The sequence below is a fragment of the Podarcis pityusensis genome, assembly GCF_964106645.2.
Source record: "Podarcis pityusensis genome assembly, chromosome: 14".
In the NCBI taxonomy this organism is placed as follows: Eukaryota; Metazoa; Chordata; class Lepidosauria; order Squamata; family Lacertidae; genus Podarcis; species Podarcis pityusensis.
Window position 1 is genome coordinate 13,279,745 of NC_138039.1, and position 22,477 is coordinate 13,302,221.

At 43.8% G+C, this 22,477-nt stretch overlaps 1 protein-coding gene across 3 annotated transcripts in view; it reads right to left on the reverse strand.

The window, feature by feature from the left end:
• Window positions 1–22,477, reverse strand: part of VWA3A (von Willebrand factor A domain containing 3A) — a 48,667-nt gene that overhangs the window by 22,709 nt on the left and 3,481 nt on the right. For 2 of the 3 annotated variants that reach the window (XM_080980942.1, XM_080980941.1), the window contains 18 exons: window positions 22,326–22,397; window positions 21,724–21,795; window positions 20,275–20,395; window positions 19,308–19,432; window positions 19,158–19,232; window positions 14,980–15,034; window positions 13,536–13,634; window positions 11,840–11,946; window positions 9,447–9,572; window positions 8,114–8,222; window positions 7,249–7,314; window positions 5,834–5,959; window positions 4,703–4,841; window positions 3,351–3,454; window positions 2,980–3,060; window positions 2,087–2,181; window positions 1,295–1,414; window positions 312–386 (listed from right to left, as the gene is read on the reverse strand). In XM_080980942.1, the coding sequence (XP_080837068.1) occupies window positions 312–386; window positions 1,295–1,414; window positions 2,087–2,181; window positions 2,980–3,060; window positions 3,351–3,454; window positions 4,703–4,841; window positions 5,834–5,959; window positions 7,249–7,314; window positions 8,114–8,222; window positions 9,447–9,572; window positions 11,840–11,946; window positions 13,536–13,634; window positions 14,980–15,034; window positions 19,158–19,232; window positions 19,308–19,432; window positions 20,275–20,395; window positions 21,724–21,795; window positions 22,326–22,387 (1,757 nt within the window). In that variant the 5' untranslated portion in view covers window positions 22,388–22,397. The remainder of the gene's footprint in view (window positions 1–311; window positions 387–1,294; window positions 1,415–2,086; window positions 2,182–2,979; window positions 3,061–3,350; window positions 3,455–4,702; window positions 4,842–5,833; window positions 5,960–7,248; window positions 7,315–8,113; window positions 8,223–9,446; window positions 9,573–11,839; window positions 11,947–13,535; window positions 13,635–14,979; window positions 15,035–19,157; window positions 19,233–19,307; window positions 19,433–20,274; window positions 20,396–21,723; window positions 21,796–22,325; window positions 22,398–22,477) is intronic. The other variant, XM_080980940.1, reaches the window with a different exon arrangement.

The following is a 22,477-nucleotide window of genomic DNA, read 5'->3' on the forward strand; positions in this document are numbered from 1 at the left end:
GGGTGGCCACAAGTCCCCAAATCCTAGCCTATAAACAGTTCCAGGCATAGCCTGAAAGCAGGGAAATAGGAAGATGGAGTAAATCCCACTTCCTGTTTTTGAGTGGTGGCAAGGGCAGACTTGTATGGGAGAGATGTGCAAACTGATTCCATTTCTGGAATAAGCATATCTCCCCTAAATGAGTCCCTTCTCTAATTTTATACCAGCTGTGTAAAAATAAGGAGCTCAACTCAATCTTAAATGGATTGAACAGAGATCACTAACCTTGGCGTTTCGCCAGTGAGGCTTCCCTTAAAAGGTGTTTTACTTACCTCCAGGCCCTTTGTAGGTTGTCTAGGTGCGAAGAAACCATTTCTGCCTGCCAGGCCTTAATGTCATTTCCAAAGCTGCAAGAAACACAGAGCAAATAACTAAATGCTGCTTCACAGCATATCAGCCTGCAACAGAAGATGCTTGAGCAGTTCAGGTTCCAAAAACAGTAGCAATTCTACACCTATTGACCTGGGAGTAAGTTGCATTGCACTCAGTGAGACTTACTTCTGAGTAGGCATGTGTAGGGTTGCGCTCTTGGACACTGAGCTGCAATGGGTACTTTCTGCTATTTTAAGCCTAAACATTAAGAGGAATAAAAATATAAGAAGAGGCCTGCTGGATGAAGTCAATGGCCCAACTAGTCCAGCATCCTGTTCTCACAGTTGCCAACCAGATGCTTTTGAGAATCCTGCAAGCAAGAACCAAGTCCAAGAGCACGTTCCACTCCAGCAACTGTTTTTATTCAGAAGCATTCCTGCCTTGGAGGCAAAGCAATAGCTATCATGGTTAAAGGTAAAGGTAAAGGGACCCCTGACCATTAGGTCCAGTCGCGGCCGACTCTGGGGTTGCGGCGCTCATCTCGTTTTACTGGCCGAGGGAGCCGGCGTACAGCTTCCGGGTCATGTGGCCAGCATGACTAAGCCGCTTCTGGCGAACCAGAGCAGCGCACGGAAATGCGGTTTACCTTCCTGCTGGAGTGGTACCTATTTATCTACTTGCACTTTGACATGCTTTCGAACTGCTAGGTTGGCAAGAGCAGGGACCGAGTAATGGGAGCTCACCCCGTCGCGGGGATTCGAACCGCCGACCTTCTGACTGGCAAGTCCTAGGCTCTGTGGTTTAACCCACAGTGCCACCCGCGTCCCAGCTATCATGGCTAGTAGCCCGTTAATCAAAAGGTTAATGTAGCAAGGATGCCAAATGCTCATGGACAGACCTACCCCCAAGAAATGGTTTCAGCCATTGCATGGCAGTTACTTACGCTATGATATTGAAGAAATCCTTGCTCGACATCTGCTCCTCGAGTAAAAGTCGCAGGGAATGTTGGATATGAATGATGTACATGGCATTTGTTTTGGAGACATCAATAAGAATGACAATCCTGTGTGAGAGACCACCAGCATCAGAGACACAACTTTTAGATCAACGTTTTCCCATTTTTATTGTCTAGAAATTTTGAAGGGAAACTATACTTGTGTCAAAGACTTTGGGGGGTGGGGTCATAGCTCAGTAGTGCAATTTCTTGAAGATGGGAGTGGAATTGTGCTCAAGGAACATTCTACATCTACATGTGTGTGAAGCTCTGCTGGAGGGGAAAGGGTAGGGAGACCCTTAATGAAGACTAACTTTTCTGATCCCTAACCATTTTAGGCAATTTGTGCCCTGCTTCCAGTTGCCTTTAAAAAAGCTACGGAGACAGAGCTTTTAAAAAAAGCAGATCCTGAACATGCATACTCACCAAATGCATGGAAGCATCCATATTTCAAGATAGGGATTGGCAACCTGTGGCTCTCCAGATGCTGTTGGACTACAATTCCCATAAGCCCTGGTGCCATTCTATTGGCTATACTGGGACATTAGAGTGAAGGACAGGCAATAAATTTATTAATAATATCTGTTTTTCATTCTTTCTTGTACACTGCCATGTGTAGGGTGGCATGGAAATGTTCAGATTTCCTCTCTCTCTCTCTCTCTCACACACACACACACACATGAGGGGCAATTTAGGGCATCATTTTACAAAACTGGATGCGGATAAGCAAAACACTGATACCTCTTCTCACAAACAGTCCCCCAAATTCTTCTACTAGCTGTGGAGAGCCAGTCTACCCGTCTCTCATACATCCTCACCAGTCTGCCAAGTCGTTTCTGTAGATGCAATTCAAAACATAGTTGATGAGAACAATTACTTGCACATTTCAAACAACTGCTTCAGCAACCGTTCCATTCTTTGAGTACGTTCTTGGCTTCCACTATATTTCTCACCACACTTCGTGGGCAACATACACCTTTCCCCCCTCCATTCTTAACCACCTCAGATAAATTAAAAACTCCCAGAACCAAAATGTAATTAAGATAGCCTTCACGCTAAGCATGATGCCTTGATAATAACTGCTTCCCTGTTCTTTGGGTGCCTCTTCCTATAGCAGTCCTGATGTGTCTTCTGATTCTGTGGTCACTTCCTGACAACCTGCTTACTGAGAGTTCACAGGAACATAGGAAGCTGTCTTATACCAAGCCACGCCATTGGTCAATCTTGCTCAGTATTGCCTCCATTTATTGGCAGCAGCTCTCCATGGTTTCACAAAGGAGACATTCCCAGTCCTGCCTGGAGATGTTAGGGAGTGGATCCTGGACCTTCTGTATGCAAGGCATGTGATCTGATGTTGAGTCTTACCCTATACTAGTGAGGAGAGTACTGAGCTAGATAGGCCAATGCAATATAAGGTAGCTCCCTACGTTCATCTTCAACCTGTGCACAAAGTTCACAGAGAGATTAGATGACAACAACTGTTTGTCAAGCCTTCATTCTGATTTGTTTGTGGGGAGGTTAGATGACATGCGCATCTTAGTCAAAACTACACACAAAAAGAGCGGTTGGCTTAGATTAAACTGGAATGCCATTAACTCTGGCAGTGGGGATTCATGTCTAGGTCCTTCAGTCACCTGATAGTCATACAGTATGGGTGGATCAACGTGAATATTTTTAATCGTCCCATCATACCATTCAAACTGGGTCATTGCTTTCTGAAACAAGGAGAGAGAGAGAGAGGCAGAGAGAGATAAAATTAATCATATGTTCCGGTAACAAGTCTGACAACCAAATCATCATTCCGGTGACAGTTTGCTTCAGGGTGGGCAAAGGATGGTACCTGACGAATGCCAACAGCCAACAGAGCATGGGTGGCTAACCTGTAACCCTCTACAGCTGTTGTTGGACTACAACGCCCTTCATCTCTGGGCTGTTGGCCATGTGGGGCAGGGGGTGTTGGACCACATGGCCACCAGACTCTAATCTAAAACTCCTCTTTACTTACCTCATGTAATGTGGACGATACCATTTTCCGAAGGACGGGCACAAATTCTTCCACAGGGGAGAAAGCATTGGGTGCCAAAACTTGATAAAGGCTTAATTTCCTGGCTGTAGCAAACAAGGAACCAAAAGGTAAATGAAAGGCCTGTTCAGGTGGATCAAGCAGGCTTCATTTCACATGGAACCTTTATAGGGAAATCTCTGGTCCTGAGGCCAAATGCCTCTCTATTTGCCACTTGGAACTTCCCACAGCCCTCACAGGCCTTACTTCACAGCCTGAGTATTTTTGCCTGGCTGGGATGTGTCACTGAACTCTGGTCGTACCTCTTTCTTGCTTGGATGGAAAGGGGCAGGTGAGTGTATATGGAAACTAGTCTACTGTACAAAGGTAACATCTTCATCTGTCGTGCCATCTATCTTTATTTCCCCGTGACCGTGCCCCACTAATTAATCCACGTGGAAACAGGCAGTGGCAACTAAAATCTCATCCCTGGGCTTCTCTCCAGGTCTTCTACTTAACATGGGATAAGATCAGGCTAAAGCGTTCACTAAATAACGTGTAGTAGACACAGAGTGCCAATTGGATCCACCAGGTACCTTGCCTCCTCTATGGCATATCTAACTAAAATCAAAGTCCCTAAACACCGAAGGGCTTTTACCCTGGCTCAATGTTACGCCCTTCCCTAGGTCGTTATTGAAGGCAGATACAGGAAGATTGACTACCCAGAGAGACAATGCCCCTGTGACTCAGGACAAATCGAAAAGGTAGAGCATGTCCTTCTCTAGTGCCTGTATTACAGAGACATTCGTACTAGCCTGATTTCCCCATTACTTCATAAGCACCCAGGGTGAACAGGACAATTTTACATCTCCCTGCTGCTCTCGGATACTGATCCTGATGCAATTTATAGTGTTGCTAGGTTATACACAGCAGCACTCGAGATTCGTAGGAGGATGACCTGTGCCACAAATCGGCTTTAATGAACATATCAGAGTGCTCGGTAAATGATAGTTAAAGCCTTTCTAGATCAGCCTTTTGTGCTCCTCCACACCCGCCCAATGTTCCTGACCCTTCTTTTGGATTCTTTTAGCTTCTTTTAAATTCTTATAGACTTTTACATTCACCTTGTGTTTTAATACCTTTTAGCTTTCTAAAGAGCTTTTTAGATTTTTAAATGCCGGTCTATGACTGTAATAAAGATTTGTTGTTGTTGTTGTTGTTGTGCCATCCATGTTTGCCTTTGGCTCCTCCCACCACTGGCAAATGGACCTCAGAACATTGCCTAGAAGGGAATACGATTCTCAGGCTGAAGAAGGTTTCCCACACCCAGCCCTTGCCCTTCCAGTCTACTTTACCTTTTAGTCCATTCGTTTTTAACCATTCAGCCGAGGTTTGGGCCGAAAAGCTTGGGATTTGTATTGCAAGAGGACACTCATGCTTTGGCGGCTTTGGCAGGGAGGTCTCAGAGGGAAGCTTCAAACACTCCATGGAACCCTAAATAAGGATATTTAAAATCTCATCTACAAAATCCTGCATTTGCATTTTGTCTCCTACAAACGCCCAAAAGCTGGGAACATATTAATGGAACATTTAAAAAGGCATTCCAATCTACTTATCTCTTTCCTACATTTTTTCTATTGTCCACTCCCTAAGATCAAGGGTAGACAACACAGTGCCTTCCAGATATTGTAGAAATGTAGTCCCAATAAAGAACCACACTCATTAAAAATATGTAGCATTGATCAAAACATCCACATTCAGGGGCAATATGCCTTTTGGTTATTGCAAGTTGCTGAGCCACAACAGCAGAAAAGGACTATTGTCTTTAGGTGTTCTGGGGGCGACAGGCTGGCTTCTGTAAGCCGATGGATTCTGACCTAGACATGTCTTTGGTCTGATCCTGCAGAGTTCTTATGTTCCTAGGCACCAGCATAATTTCCAAAGTTGCACCCCAGCCTCTCTCATTGGAAAGGGAAAAAAAAGATTGTCACAATACATACAGCAAACACATCAAGGCTTTTCTTTTTTATATGTAAAAAAAGTGCAGACCACTTGGTCTCAGCTGTGTGGAATATTTTTAAAAGGCACTAACAACCTCTCCTCAGCCTCTCAAAATCCCAAGCTGACACCTTCCACAAAACTTTGAAACAAAAGACCTTTTTTTAAAGGCTTTAAAAATATAGGTAAAAGAAAGGTTTAGATTGTGAGGCTGAGGACAGAGACTGTCTTGTCACTGACAATCGTAAGCCGCCATTCATGAGACTTTTTTGGCTGAAGCGAGGGATATGACTGCTGTTTTTAAGATAATAAAATAAAAAGAGTAAAGAGCTCTAATTTGACTCAGGACTCACCAGAACTATTTACATAATGGTATCACTACAATACGTTTCTCTGTGGCTGAACACTAATTAGATGTCCAGCAGCTTTTTTAGATCTACTGGTCTTTTTAAAATAAAACAGCCGATTAAATGAGATCAGGTACTTACTTGTTTCATTACGTTAAAAAGTGTGTCACCCATCCTCCCCTGGTAAATTTCATTTATGATGTTGAGCAGCTCCTTGGCCTTTTGGCGTTCAAGAAGAATCAGTTGAATATCAGTGCTGTCACAATTCTGATCACGCAACAGAATTAAAAAGCCAATCAGATTTATTCTTCATTTATTGCGGGTATACTGTCTTAGTGACCTTTTATTATTATTTATTTAAAGCATTTTTCTTTTCTTTTTTGTTGATACAACCCCCTAGCAGTTAACAGACACAGGAAACTCTGACTAAGAGGTTAATTTTAAAATGGCAACATATAAAGTGACAAATGCTAAAACAGACGCTAAAATTCTGCAAGCAGCAGCAGCTTCAAAATAAAGGTGGAGGAAACAGTGAACCAAAAATGAATTACCGAAAGCCTGGCAGGCTTTAATGCAATGAATCCCCAATTATCTGGAAGAGGACCTCCTTCCTTATAGACAAACCCAGAGATTAAGATCAGTGGAAGAGATCCTCTTAGAGATTGGGTGTGGATGGTGGCTCATGAAGTAGCCTCAGACTCCACAAATTGTATTTAGTTAAAGATAAAGGTAAAGGGACCCCTGACCATTAGGTCCAGTCGTGGCCAACTCTGGAGTTGCGGCGCTCATCTCGCTTTATCGGCCGAGGGAGCCAGCGTACAGCTTCCGGGTCATGTGGCTAGCATGACTAAGCTGCTTCTGGCGAACCAGAGCAGCGCACAGAAAAGCCGTTTACCTTCCCGCCAGAGTGGTACCTATTTATCTACATGCACTTTGATGTGCTTTTGAACTGCTAGGTTGGCAGGAGCAGGGACCGAGCAACGGGAGCTCACCCCGTCGCACGGATTCGAACTGCTGACCTTCTGATTAGCCAGTCCTAGGCTCAGTGGTTTAACCCACAACGCCACCCACGTCCTCAGTTACACATTAACACTTATTTATATAGCACCATCAACGTACTTGTCTCAACCGCTTTTCAAGCTGTCCAAGTTGGTTGTCATCACGGCCCCCCGTGGGAGCATCTGCTCACCTGGCACTCTGCACGGGTGGCCATTGCTGCACGACATGTCTGTGGTGGGTTCAGGGAATATGCCATGTTCCAGAGCAGGTGGGGAAGCTGATGGTCACCTGGCGCTGCCCTCCTCCAGCCATGTTGGGCTCTCAGGTAAGAGCAGGTAGTGCCCGCTTAGCCAATCAGAGGCAAGGGCTTGGGGGCTGCAACCCCATGCCTATTTAAGGGGATAGCCAGGTACAGGCCACCCTCTTGGCACTCATATGAGCTCATAAAGAAGTTTCCTGTCCACCTCTACAACCTTATGAGTGGGCAAGGCAATCACCAAGCGCTTTGCTAACAACGTTTTAAAATAGTGCCGTTGTCCAAATGAGGAGTGACCTACCTCTCTCTTTGAGGAGTAACAGTGATAATAGCCTCCCACATCTTCTGCTATGCTTCTCACCACACCCTGCGTAGATTGCATGAAAGGAAATGGTTGAGCACAGAACGGCTGCATAAATCCCCATGTTCACTAAACCTAGGGTTGCCATACGTCTGGACATAGCCAGTATTCAGCCCTCTTATACAGTGTCCAGGCGGAAAGCACTGAATTGCCTGGGAAATGGCAGCCCCCAAAAAGTTCAACTAACAAACAATGAGAAGGGGTGAGTGTTTCTTTGTTGTTGCTCACCTAACCATGGCATCAAAAACAGCCCTACACTTGTAGGCATAACCACATAAGGAACATAATGTGTAGCTGGGTCCTTAGTTTGCTTCAGTAAGACTCAAGTAGTGAAAGAAGGAACATAGAAAGTTGTCTTATACTAGATGAAATTTGCCGCCTAGCTCAGTCTTGTCTCCAGGCTAGGGATGGGCAAATCTATGCAATTTTGCCTAAGAGACACATTTTTTGCAAAGCAATTTCCCCTTATGCAATGGTTTTTTAACACAATATCCGCCGATATGTGCATTTTCCAGCACACTAGTATATGCATTTTTGTACACATTTCTTGGTTGAAGAAATGCATTGAACTGCGCTGTGATTCGCATATTGCTTTGGGAAGTGTGAATTAAGGAGGTTGGCCTATAAAAATGAACTGACTCGAATTTCTCCCTCCTTCGCAGCTGGAGAGCTTCTACCATGTCAGCTGGGCTTCCCTGGTCCTTTTAACTAGAGACAGACCGACCAGAGGCTGAACCTGAGACCGTCTTGACTCAAAGCATACGCATTGCCCTAGAGCTACGCTACCCTCCCCAGACAAACTTACAAGAGGAACTTGATTGCTACAGTCATATGTGACAGTGTGGACCAACAGCTTTCTCCCCACGGTACATTCCTGGATATACTCAGACAATATTTCCGAGGCTTGATCTGGGCTGGTTTGGGAAGGGTGGGGGGAGGAAAAACACACACATGAATATCAAACACAGGGTGGATCCCTACAAAAGGGATGAAGGACCTGTGGCCCTCCAGATACAGATACTGTTACAATCCACATCATCACCCCTGAGACCATTGGTCATGTTGGCTGGGGCTCATGGAAGCTGCAAACACACTAAACCAGGCATCCCCAAACACGGCCCTCCAGATGTTTTGGGACTACAGTTCCCATCATCCCTGACCACTGGTCCTGTTAGCTAGGGATGATGGGAGTTGTAGTCCCAAAACATCTGGAGGGCTGAGTTTGGGGGTACCTGCACTAAACATTTAAAGCTCCCCCGCAAAGGATTCTGGGACCTGTAATTTGAGTGCCTCTCTGTGGAGGAAGTAACTCTGTGAGGAATAAATGACAGTTCCCAAGATTCTTGGGGATGTGCAGATATATGATATAAAACAGGGGTCAGCAAACTTTTTCAGCAGGGGGCTGGTCCACTGTCCCTCAGACCTTGTGGGGTGCCGGACTATTTTTTGGGAGGGGGAATGAATGAATTCCTATGTCCCACAAATAACCCAGAGATGCATTTTAAATAAAAGCACACATTTTACTCATGTAAAAAAACCAGGCAGGCCCCACAAATAACCCAGAGATGCATTTTAAATAAAAGGACACATTCTACTCATGTAAAAACATGCTGATTCCCGGTCCGTCCACAGGCCAGATTTAGAAGGCGATTGGGCCAGATCCAGTCCCCGGGCCTTAGTTTGCCTACCCATGCTATAAAAGGTAAAAAGGTACTTTTAAGCTTTAAGTGTATGGCATGTATAAATCGAGTCCATCAACAACTGGAGAACCACATTCTCTATCCCAGTCCTGCAATATTTGGGGCTTTTAAACTTAAGAAGAAGAAGAAGAGAGTGGAAAAAGTGATAAAATTGTGCATGATGTGGGGATAGTGTAAAGAGAGACATGTTCCTCCCTTACTTATAGTAGAACTGAGTATAGGAATTTAAATAATACAGATGAAAAAGCAAAGTGGTGCTAAGGAAATTGCCCCACCAGAGTAAGCATTTCTGCCTGGTGGAATGATCTTCCCTCCCCACCCACCCCTGAAATGAATGCAACAAATTCATTCATTTCAATGGGTCTACTCTGAACAGCACTCACATTGGAAACAGCCTAAAAGACAGTGTCTTGCCATGTATTCAGACAGATGACCTACCAGCTTCCTACCACAATCACCAGTGAATTCAGTTCTTTTACTGTAAGGGCTTTCTTCAATGCTTTGAGCAAATTGCAGCCGCCGCTGGGTTTGAGATTTAGCACCCATTGCCTTGCTTCATCTAAACTAAGGGGGAGAAAACAATCATTTGAAAGTGAAATCCATTGTACATCAATTAGATACTAGCAAAAGAGGTATGATAGGCAGGCAAGATGAAATAAACGAAAGGTAAGACTGTAGTACTGTCACAAACCAAATATTGGGACCTGCGAGTATAGGGCAGTATACAAATTTAATAAATAACAAAAACAACAATAATTGGGAGGCATCGCTGTGGAAAATAAACTGTGCTGGACTGTCAAGAGAAAAGGTTTTCCGTCTTCCTGGTGCCCTCCCCCCCCCCGCCCCCCAGATCTTGATGTTAGGTTTCTGTTATGCCACTGCAGTTTTTGGAGTCACAAGACTCTGTTGACATTCCAGACTGTTGGAAGTCTCACGGGAGACGGATGTTGGTGTTACTGGTTTCCTCTTTCTCTATTCTGTTGTTTTCTGTCTCTCACAGAGAGCAGACGCATATTCTTTTCTGTCTTGCATAGTTAGAAATAAAGTAGCAATGTAGCACATATTTCTGGCTCCTTCTGCTGCTGTCTGAGTACTCTGCGCAATGGAGAGCATGCCTGAAGTCTCATTCAAAGGCTTAGGTTGTTAATCACTGTCGGAGGAGAGCCTGGATGGGTTCCGAAGATACGGCCAGAGGAGTAGCCATTACAGCTTGGTCGAGCTGTTCCTGCTCTCCCTGACTTCTTTGTTGAAACTGCCCTTCACCTTTGGGTTCGAGTATGGATGCATTTGCCTTATAGTCTTTCCGTCATATGTTGAGATGCTGTTGCCTTACATTTTGTAAGTTGCCTTTTTTACTCTAATTCTGTATTTGCGTGTGAACCTTTGTGAACCACTGGCATATGAGGGGCGGTGGGGGTTGCGTGGCACTGGGTACCATTTGGGGAAAGGGTGCCATCACGGCCGCCCTCCCAGGATACGCGCCACACGCCGCACAACCTCGGGACACGTGCCATGCCCCCGCGGGCGACGTGCCACACCCCCAGGGTGCACATCACGCCCCCAGGATGCGCACCAGCCACGCCCATGCCTGTTCGGGGGCTGCAGCATGTTGCTCCGCCACTGTTGTGAATGACCACCTCAGAGGCCTTTCTGGCTAAAAGGCAGCATAGAAATAAACTCTAATAATAACAGTGTTGGTCTTTGAAAGGCCTTTCAACTAGGAAGGACAAAACTCTCCCCCCTCCCAACATAAACTTATGAAATTTTCAGCCACAAAGAATGTTGCTGACCAATGGTCTGTACGGCTTGAAAGTGGAATTAGAAAAATTCATGGAAGTGATGTCTTCTCTAAAGCTGTCACCACAGTTAAGTGGAACCTTCATGTCATGTAGCTCAGTGGCAGAGGATATCTGCTTTGTGTGCAGAAGATTCCAGGTTCTATTCCTTGCTAAATATAATTGTTTAATTGTACACTGAAATGGAGAATGCCAGTATGCATGTTGCTGAAAGGGTTGGAAAATCTCACTGAAGGATACTTACGGTAGGTTGCTGATCCCTGGTTTAACCTTAGAACAGGCGGTTGCGGTATTCAATTGCAAATCTCCATTTTGAAATGGAGTTGTCTTTATCTTTTCCCAGGCACAGTGAGAGGAAAGATGTGATAATGAAGTCTCTCCAAGAGCTGCATAGCCATAGGCTGGATGCAGGCTAATGTAAGCTATGGGAGAGACAGAGCTTTGATTTTTGCTCTGGTCATAATTATGCTATCTAAGAAGAAGAATCTATGTTTGGACAAGTATATGCTCTATACAACTTTCTCGCTGTATCATTGATGTTTTTGTACCTGTTTTGAAGAAGTTCTGGTTAGTAAAGCTTGGAATCATAATTATGGGTCTGGACAACTTATATTTCAAAAGGAGTCAGCTTTTATGCATCCAATTGCTTCATGCTGCACCATATTAATATCTGCAATATCCCTGGCAGTTAGTGGAGAAAGCTTCAGAAGCAGATTAGACATAGAGGCTAAAAGGCTATTAACGGCTATGAGCCACAATGTTCTCCCTCCACTGCTTTTGAATGCCAATTTCTGGGTATCATAAATGGGGAGAGTGTCCTGTTGTACGCAGGCTTCCTATAGGCATCTGGTGCAAGATACTAGACTAGATGGGCCCTCTTTTTATGTTTCTACTAAAGGAACCCAGAGTGGCATACAGCACAATCATAAACCCATACAGTATAAGAACAACTAGCAACCATTGTCTGAAAAAAGCAATATATAATATAACCAAGACCACACACATAAATACTTTAGAGCTAAGCAACTCACTTACACCTTCTCGTCGATAAATCTTGGCTTCTCCCAAAGTAATGAAATATTGGTACCAAATGAAAGGAAGTATAACTTCTTCATGTAAAGCAGCTGCTCATCTATTACAGACTTAAGAAGAAAACAAAAGGAGGCAATTAGCTGCTTGCCAAGCTATATAGCAAGCCTAAATCAACCTCTACACTAAGCTGAGTGTTGGAGTTGTCTTATTTCTTTTCCTACATTCATATCCTGCCATCATAGAACCCAAGAGAGCATCCATGTGGCTCTGAAATGGTTACCCACCCAGACACAGACCAAACAGACTTTCACATCTTCAGGCCATAGTGCCTTCCAGATGTTCCAGGTTACAAGTCCATCAACCCCAGCCAGCACTAGGGCCGATGGAATTTTTAAGCCAAAACATCTGGAGAGCACCAGGTTGGTGAAGACCATACCCTGGCACTAGCATATTTTGTTTATGACATCTCCATACACTGAAAATGAGTAAAACCTATGAACAGTGACCAATGCCAATCCCTTTTTCCTCTCCTCCCTCTGCTAGCTTTTTAGCTCTGCTTTAGTTTGCCCTTTTTGTTTTTATGGTTGCATTTGATATAAAAAGTCAAGAAAAATGTTAGTACTTGAAACCCAAAAGATTATCAGGGATGCCCCCTGAAGAAGACTTTGAATTCTTAACTCCAACCCTTCTTCCCCATAGATCAGCTTGTCATGTTGTCATTTTCTAGTTGGGAAAATAAAAAAATTCAACCCCATCTTGGTGTTAAGCCTGAATGAAATTAATCTCTGTCTACTCCCAAACACAACAGCTACAGTTGCTGAACAGAATTTTGTATCTTAGAAGAAGCTGCCTGCTGCCTGACAACAAGAAATGAACTAATAAATATATCAACTGAAGACTGGAAATACTGAATGAGAAGCGACTGAAAATTAAACATATTGCAGTCGAGAAGTTCGTTAGCGAAGCCATACAAAACTACAACCAGAAAATAAGAAAGATGCTAAATTTAAATTCATGTTAAATTTGTCTGATCATGATTGTGAAACTTTTTGTTTGTTTGTTTTACTATAGGAGTAATATAGATTGAGTTCACTCTCACCAAGAATTAAGTGTCTCGCCTCTCAAAAAATTCACCACCACCCATTTCAATTCCCAAGGGAAAGAAATTGCCAGAAAGGAAATGTGGCAGTTGGTTAAATAATTATATGCAACTGCAGCATATAAACACCACCTGTCCATCGATAGAGCAAGGTAGCTCACATTATCTAAATCCAGTGAGGCATGATATAAAAAGGCCGGTACTCAGGGCTATATCCAGTCTTTGTCCTACTTAAGTATAGGCCTTTCAAACTTAATTGTCATGACTGGTTTGGGTTGATTAATTTCAATGGTTATATAAAAATAAGTTCTCCTCATCCATTAGGATTAATGAACATAAGTTAGCAATGTCCATTTATTTCAATGGGTCTACTAAAACTCATTTGAATACAGTACGGCCATATATTTCCCTACTCAGGCCTCAAAGATACAGGCTGATAAAAATGTGAAGGAAATTAGACGAAAAGGCAGTGACTTGCCCAAGGCTTCCTACAGAGCATCATAGCCAATCAAACCTACATTTCGCCAGCCCAAAATGCTACCCACAAGTACATCATCATCTCTGATATTAAGAGTGAGCGAGTGCTTCAATAACATTTACCAGAAGATCTCTTTGGAAATCCTGCAGTCTGGGTCCACAGTTTACATCTGATGTGTCAATCAGAACTCCAACTTTATCCCCATGGATCATACCAAATATCTGGAAGGGGGAGAAAAAACAAAACAAAAGGAATGTTAAGGGGTGGCTCCAGTGCCAGGAGTGAACCAACAGAGTGCAACCTGCTCCCAAAGGAAGGATGCTCCCATTGGGATAGTGCATTTTTGGGATCACATGGGTTGAGGTTTCACACACAAGGGGTTCCCAAACACACATGTCTATTAGACCCCATGTTAACAGGGTACTGTTTTGAAGGGAAATATAATAAGAATGGAAACCGTTAACAGTTTTTAGGAGAGAGGAAATTGCTCAAAAGACTTCGAGACTGTGAGAAGCCAAGTTACAGGGAACCAGGCAGAGGCCCTTTTCGGTAGTGGCACCCGCCCTGTGGAACACCCTCCCACCAGATGTCAAAGAGAAAAACAACTACCAGACTTTTAGAAGACATCTGAAGGCAGCCCTGTTTAGGGAAGCTTTTAATGATTAATAGGTTATTGTATTTTAACATTCCATTGGAAGCCATCCAGAGTGGCTGGGGAAACCCAGCCAGATGGGCGGGGTATAAATAATATATTATTATTATTATTATTATTATTATTATTATTATTATTATCATTATTATTGTTATGTACTGATGTTCTCACCCTGGGCCAGCAGGGGGATACTGTAGATAGTTATGCAAATGAAGGATCGAAAGTAACGTTCAGTGATTGGATAGTTTGTATGCAAATGAAGGATCGAAAAGTGACGTTCTGTGATTGGATAGTTTTAGAAAGTTGCAACAGTTACAATTGTTCTGGAGCTCTATATAAGCAGGCTGACTGAGCTCCTCAGTTAGTTCTGTTCCAGCTTACAAATAAAGAGCTGCTTGGAAGAATCGCTGTGTTGTCTGATATGTTCGCCCACAACTTAACAATTATCATTATTATTATTATTATTATTATTCCAATGATGTACAAATGCCTCTAGTCAAGCAGGTGCAAAGTTGTCAAGATCCAGGCTGAAATCCCAAATTGCGCTCTTCTTTTGCTTTGCATTTCCTCTTGGCTGAAGCTGCAGAGACTAAATGATGTACAGGAGCTGCTGCTCCTCCTCCCTGCCCCTTGCTGGTCAGACTACAAATTTGCTAGTGCCACTTGCCACAACTTCATTTTTGTGATGCATAAACAGTGTCCTTTAGGTTAGGGGTAAGGAACCTGTTCCCCATCAGATATTGCCGGTTCTTCTCTTTCTTCATCCATGACCATTGGCCGTGTTGTCGGAGGCTCATGGGAGCTGGAGTCCAGCAAGGCCCGTGGTCATGGACGAGGGGAGATAGAGATAAGCAATATCTGGAGAGCCACAAGACCCTCACCACAGCTTTAAGTGAAGAAATTGTGCACAGTACCTTCCTGCTATCCTGCAGCAGCCACTCAATGCGTCTGTCATAGAGAGCAATAGTTCTGTAGTTGGGTGGGTGGGAAACAGAAGAAATGAAGTTAGTGCAATAAAAATTATAAGATATTGCAATGGTGTTAAGAGATGAAGTTCCGCCTTTCTTATTCTAAATTCAAGTGGGAGAACATAAGATAGGGTTACCAGACGTCCCCGGTTCCTGGGGACAGTCCCCAGATTTGCAAATCTGTCCCCGGGAAATGTGGCAGCGGCAGCCTCAGCAGCCCGGAGCCAGCTTGGTAGCGCAGTTGGCTCTGGCTGGCTGCGGGTGCTGACTGCCGCTGCCGCTGCCACTGCCAAAGGAGAACCAGGGACGTCCAGCGGTACAGATCTACTGCCCCCTTCCACCTTTGTTTTGACTGATGGGGGAGGCTCAGGAGTTGCAGGCAGCCAGGCATTGCCCAAGAGGGGCACAAGGCGCATGGTTTCTCTGCCAGGCAAGGTGCAAAGCCCTTCTTTCACACCCTGTGAAACATAAATGCGCAGTTTTTTAAAAAACTGGGCAACGGCGCACTGCGCACCCATGACTCCTGAGCTGCCTCCAATCTCCTGCTCCCTTCCCCCTTTGTTTTGACAGATTGGGGGAGGCTTGGGAGCCACAGGCTGGCAGCCATTGCCCAGGTTTTTTTATAAACTCTGCGCATTTATGTTTCAAAGGGTGCGAAAGAAGGGCTTTGCACCTTTATACAATATGCATGTCTGCTTGGGCCCAGGGTCTTATGCCTCACCATCCCCACTACTGACTCCCTGTTGCTACTCAGCTTCCAAAAAAAAAAAGGGTCACAAGATTCATTGAAAAAAATATGGTAACCATAACATAAGAGCTCATAGCTTCTTCACTGGTGGCGCTAGTGGAATGCCCTCCCTGCTGAAATGCGAGAGGCTGTATCCATATTGGCATTCCACCAGTTCCTGCACACACACAGAGGAAACATGGGAACGTGGGTATGCTGCCCTGTATCAGATCAGACCACTGGGTCCATCTAGCTCAGTATTGTCTATAATGACTAGCAACAACTCTCCAGTTTTTCAGACAAGTCATTCCCAGTCCGTCCTGGAGAGGCTGGGGATTGAACCTGCAACCTTTCCCATGCAAGGCAGATGCTCTGTCACTGAGCTACAGCCCTTCCCCAGCTGCAATCCTTCCCCTGAACTTGAACTTCCTGACCTAATTTTTCGCATGGTATTTTAACTGTTTTAATAGTGACGCTTTCTAACTGGCTTGCCTTAGCGTATATTTTAGGTACAGGTGTTTTCAAATGCTCTGACTGGTTTGTTTTATTGTGCGATCTTATTCTATTTGGGTTTTATAAATTGATTCTGTACTTGTAAATCAGCCAGGCTGGGTACACACTAAACCTTTAAAGCATATTCAAAACACTTCATTTCTCTCAAAGGAAACTGTGGTTTCTCCCTCACAGAGTTACAATTCCCAGCAAGTCTTAACAAACTACAGTGCCCAGAATTCTTTCCCAGAACCTTCTTTTGTATGCACTGTTGAGATTTAATTTCTCTCCCACCTTTCCTGTTATTGGTGCCTTCTGTCTGGTTTCTTTAGTTGTCCATCTAGCCCAATATTGTCAATTGGCAACGGCTCTCACATTGTTTTCATTTGTGACACAAGACCAGAGGCCATATTATTAACTTTCTTTTTAAAAAATCCCACAGTTGGCTGGCAAAAAAGCTGCTTAATTAATTAAAGACACCAGCCCTCCACAAAAGGGATCAGCAGTATATGCGCTTGCATTTTAATTAATGGCTATTTGGAAATAAAGCATAATAAAATGAATAGACAGGCAGAGGGGTCAGCTGCAAAAGCAAGACAGGTCATCTCGCTCAATTTACTCACTGAGGATAAATTTAATTCCATCTTGGCAGGGTCACTGTTTGAAAATAAAGATATATTGACACCAAAAGAAAGATAGAACTTATTAAACTGTTTTAGAGATCAGGGCCGTTCTGTTTTCATCCTTGCAAATAATAATTTTACAACCATTTCTACGATGGTTGGAGAAAACTCAGCATTCTTTCATGAGCCCCACAAGGTTGTCAAGACTGGGCTTGAGTTGGCAGGCTCTGATGGAAGAGGAGGAGGAGGAAGAAGAAGAAGAAGAAACAGGGCTGAATTGTGAGAGTCTAAGGTAGGAGGACAGGGTTAATGCCCTTTCCACCTTGACTTCAGTCACTTCAGGGATGCTGGCTCTCCTCACTGACCTTCCTGAGGAGTGGGAAGCCTCAGTGAAGGATCGGGAGGACTCTGATCAGCCAGTGAGGGAGACCAAATAGGAGGCAGCAGTGAGTGATCAGGAGTCTGTGCAGGAGAGTGCAGTCTTGTCGCCTAGAACTGCCACTGCAGATGAGAGCAGGCCTGCCCTCCCTAACACAGTGCACACTTACAATCCTGATATTCCCATAAGGCACGAGAGACTCACGAGTGAGTGCGCTATGCCTTGTCTGTAAAAGCTTGGCAGGAGGGGGGGAGAGATTTGTTGGGACATCTTCAATGCTTCTGCCCAGTTCTGAACTTCTTGCCCAGGTCCTGAACTCCTGGATCATGACTCTTGAGCACAGTATCTGCTTCTGAGCCTGTACCATTACTTGCCTAAATAAATATCTATTTCTTACTTCCAGTTAAGAGCTTCTGTCTGCATGCGCTGGGCGGGAGCCAGGACTCATTCACCAGAAACTAGTCTGAAACGAGCTTTTTGTTTTATTCAAAGCTAACTGCAGCCCTCAAAGTTTATCATTACGACTTGTTAAAATTTAATTGTTTAGAAAACAGAACACTCTCTCTTCCTGTGGTTTCTAGCCACAGGAATTCAACAGCATACTGCTTCTGATCATGGAGGGAGAGCCTAGGCATTGTGGCTAGTAGCCACTGATCGTCTTTCCCCCCTGTGAATATTTCTAATCCTCTTTTTAAAGCCATCCAAGTTAAGACCATCACTGCCTCTGGTGGAAGCTCAGAGAACAACACCACCTTCCCCTTGCTCAGAGAAAGGTCTGTAAAGGGGAAGGAAACTGTGGATCAGACTCCTTGCCCATTTAATCTTGTGTTCTCTGCTCTGAATGGGCACCAGCTCTCTGGGTTCTCAGTCAGAGAATGCCTTTCCTGCTATCTGATTCTTTTATCTGGAAAGGCCTGGGGATTGGAGCTGGGACCTTCTGCCAGGAGCGGAACTGTTGAGAATTTCCATTCCACCTTAAGGAGCAGACGTGTGGAACTGTTGCGTGTCACATGTCTGTTTACATTCCAGCACAGCTTGCTGGGAACTTCGGTTGTGTGTATTGCTTTTGTTTTTCTTGGTCTCTCTGAGAAGACGAAGAAAGAGTCAACATGTTTCTTTGTCCTGATTTATGATTAATAAATCTGTAGTTGTGGTATGCTTTCACAAGCCTCACGCCTATTCTGTGTGCACAGTTTGATCTGCTGATAGTGTGCCCTGGCTTTGAAGCCCGGGTCGCTGATTTACGTCGGAGCAGAGGCCAATGGGTTTTCGCAGCAGGACGGCTGGAAGGTGACGGCCCAGCTGGGGCTAGCCAGCTGGCATTGCAACCCTCTGTATGTCGACAAGAACAACTGGTTTGGTCGCACCAGGCACAGAGCTTTGAGGGTGCTGCAACAATGATTCAGAATGGAAGGCGAGAGGGTGAGGGGGCTGAATTTCAGCATTGCACATTGCATAGGTAAAATTTGAGGCCTCAAGGTCTGCCACTGCTTCTACATTCCAGTCGGAGGAGTTAGCACTATCCCAATATGGATGTTGCATGGGATGGAAGGTTATGCCAGTTTCAGCTCTTTGTTTCTCATTTTTCCAATCTTAAATTCAGTTCCCCACATTTTCTGCAGCAATTTGCATTTTTTTTTAAAAAAAAAATACACTACAGACAATATTGAGTTTTTATGCACATTTCCCCCTAATGTTATTTGATTGGAGAACCACATTGCAAAATCTGGATACATGTGAATCTCACAGAATGGCTGTGTTTAGGTTCTCATATTGTTTTGGAAAATGTGGATTTGATTGATTTGGCTTTAGATGCAAACTGAACTGCATTTCTCCCCCATTCCTAGATTTGAACATAAACAGATGCAAACCAGAGAGGGGACATGTTTCTGGGGATACTTACTTACGCAACTCAGATTCAAAATAGTTAACAGACTCCTTAGTAAATTCAATACTCTCTGTTGGATCATCTGGATTTCTAAAAAGGAAAAATCGAAAAATGGATGAAAAGAGCAGACATGACCAGCTTGGAACAACATGACTTCATACTTACATCACAATGCTGCCCTTCTTCATTAGATCGTCGAATGAGAGTTGCAAGGGTTTTAAACCATAGACTTGAATCCAGTCATCTGTGGACTTCAACCCAGCAAACAGCATTGCTGTATCCTTAAGTCTCTGTTGACCAAATGAGAAAAATGGGAGTCAAGAAAAAGCCATTCAGGGACGAAAAGCATGCACTTCAAGTTGTCAGAGCACATGGCTGTAGCAAGAATTTACTTTTGCACCACTTGTTTGTTACCCAGGTGAGGGATCACCTTTTAAATAAAAACAAGGAAGCAAGAGAATGACAGCAAGCCCAACAGATCCAGCAGGAACCCGGTTTATTAAAGTCACTGCAACAGGACAACCTTGCTAACCAGTTGTTCAGCATAAATATTTGTTAGAAAAGACTGCCACGAGACACATAAGAACAAAACTTATATAGCAGTTTCAAACACAGCATGCAAAGTCATAAAGATAGGGGGGAAACTGAAGGGCAAACTACAGAGATTTCAAGTACTAGAAAACAAGACTGAAGCTGGAAAAGTACATTGAGGGAGGGGGGAAAGATCAGCTCTTTAGGACCTCAGAGATTTCTATTGTCTGGTGGCTAAACAAGTCACTAATCAATAATAGCTCAGACTTCACCTACTGCCTAAAAACACTGACAGGTGGGAGCAGTCAGTCCAACTCCCACCCTTCATCTCAAAGGAGCCCAAGGCAGGAAACAGTAAGTGATTAAAAAATAAAACAATTCCAATACAGATTGGAAAAGATCTCAATTTAAAAGAGTTGTTGGAGACACCAAAAAGACAACAGAGATGGGACCTTTCTCATATTCCATAAGAGGGTGTTTCAGTGGGTTGGTGCCACCACATGAAAAGCCCTGTTCCTATGTTGTTTGCTACAGACCTCTACTGTTTCTATGATCCATGAAGAGCAGGCGATGAGTGCACATAATACAGATATTGACTTACCATTAAATCCTGTGTCTGGTTGATATTGGTAACCAATAATCCATCATCAGAGACTGCAGCAGAAACATTCCACAAAGATGGGCTTCCTTTTTGTAAAGTGGCATTTGATACTGAATTTACACTGGAGGGGAAAAGGGTTCTTATGCAGCATTACAAAGCTTGTCTTTTCTTTTCTTTTCAGACATTATACACATCCGGCAATGTAATTGCTAAAGCATTCCACTTTAAGTCAAAACCACTTTAATGCAGTAAAATGGGAAATCTGGGGAAATTTTCATGGGAGATCTTGAATGTATATTTAGTAAGCCTAAAGAGCTGTGCACAAGTATATGTGTTTCTGAAGTATAGGCACCCAAAAAAAATTAATTATAACTTTGATTTCAGATTTGACTTGTACTGCATTGATTCAAAATACACAATATGACTTGCCTTCATTCATTATGCTGCTAATAAATTTTATGAAATGATGTGTTTCTAAAAGTGGAAATTTTCCATGGAGAAATATAGCAGTAGCAAGTTTTCCACGATATGCAACTGCTTTAATAGAGATGTAACCAGATAAGAGTGTGCTCACCATGCGAGGACACTATTTCTCATACATAACAGGCAAGTAGCAGATGGGTGTTTTAACATGGTTTCTTCCTAGGAAAACTTGGGAAAGACTGTACTTTAAAAAGTGTGTTTATTTAAATTGTTTAATATATAAGCCGCCCACCATTTAAAAAATACCATGGCAGTGTATTTAAACAGATATAACATTTAAAATATGAAGCTAAAAACAGTGAATACAGTGGTACCTTGGTTTAAGAACAGCTAAATTTATGAACAACTTGGATTAAGAACGCTGCAAACACGGAAGTAGGTGTTTTGGTTTGTGAACTTTGCCTTGGAATAAGAACATGTTTCATTTCCTGCTGAGTGTGTTCCATTTGTAAATTGAGTCCCCCACTGCTCTGGGAAGCACACCTTGGTTTGAGAATGCTTTGGTTCTTCTGGAACGGATTAAGTTCATAAACCAAGGTACCACTGTATGCATTAAATTCATATTTAATATCAACAGGAACAATATCCAACATTGCTACCCTGAAAAGGCCTGGTTGCACCTAGACTATTTCTGGTGGAACAGACAAAAAAGCACAGATCATGAGCACAAATCATCCTGTGCATGAGATAAGCCAACAGGTGCAAGGTCAGCCAAGCCGTTGCTGTGACAACGGCCCATTGCTGTCTATATCAGTGAGTATGGCATGTCAGATCATTAGTCAGTCTGTGAGTCTGAGCTATGGATGGACTCCCTGCCTTCCACCCACTGTGCAAAGTTCTTATACCAAACCCTTGGTGATGAAATGAGATAGCTACAAAAGCAGCGGCTGAACCTAGGTGGAACCTTCCAACTGTAAAGAGTCTGCCCACCATATCCAACTTGTTCAAAAGCTACAAGTCGCTTACCCAACTTTTTCCAAGAATTGCGCATCGTCCAGGAAACTTGCCACCTTCTTCTGCTTCGACATACTGTCGGATCTTTTATTTTTTTATTTTTTAAAAAGAAGGAAGAAAGAAAGAAAAGAGTGCCTTTGAAAAAAGTAGCACACTTTATTTTATTTTATTTGTATTGCCCCACAGTCCTTCTAGTACCCAGGGACAGAGGAAGCGGGGTGCAGTAGGAGCAGGCTGCCCCGGTGTCACCACTGGGGTGTGTGTGACAAAATGCCGAGTGGTACTCACCGTGGCGCCTGCAGCGAGCCCAAGCCATGAGTCTCTCCCGGCAGAGATGTGGTGGCTTGCAAGTGTGCAGGCTCCACGCTGCCCAAACGGTCTGCCCACTGCCTCCCCACCCCCCAGCTGTAGGGCGGCTGAGTGGGAGGAGGCAGGCAGACTCTGGAAGCCCCGCGGTGTGCCCTGCCCCTATGGGTGCGCCACCCACAGGGTGTTCAAGTGGCTTCATCCGCCGCTGCTAGTATCACAAAGCAGCAGCAATTGCATCCTAATATTGTAATACGTAGGAGTCTGCCCACTGTATCCAACTTGTTCAAAAGCTACAAGTAGCTTACCCCACTTTTTTCAAGAACTGCGCATTGTCCAGGAAGCTTGCCACCTTCTTCTGCTTCGACATATTGCTGGATCTTTTATTTTTTAAACGAAAGAAAGAAAGAAAGAAAGAAAGAAAGAAAGAAAGAAAGAAAGAGTGCCTTTGAAACAATTT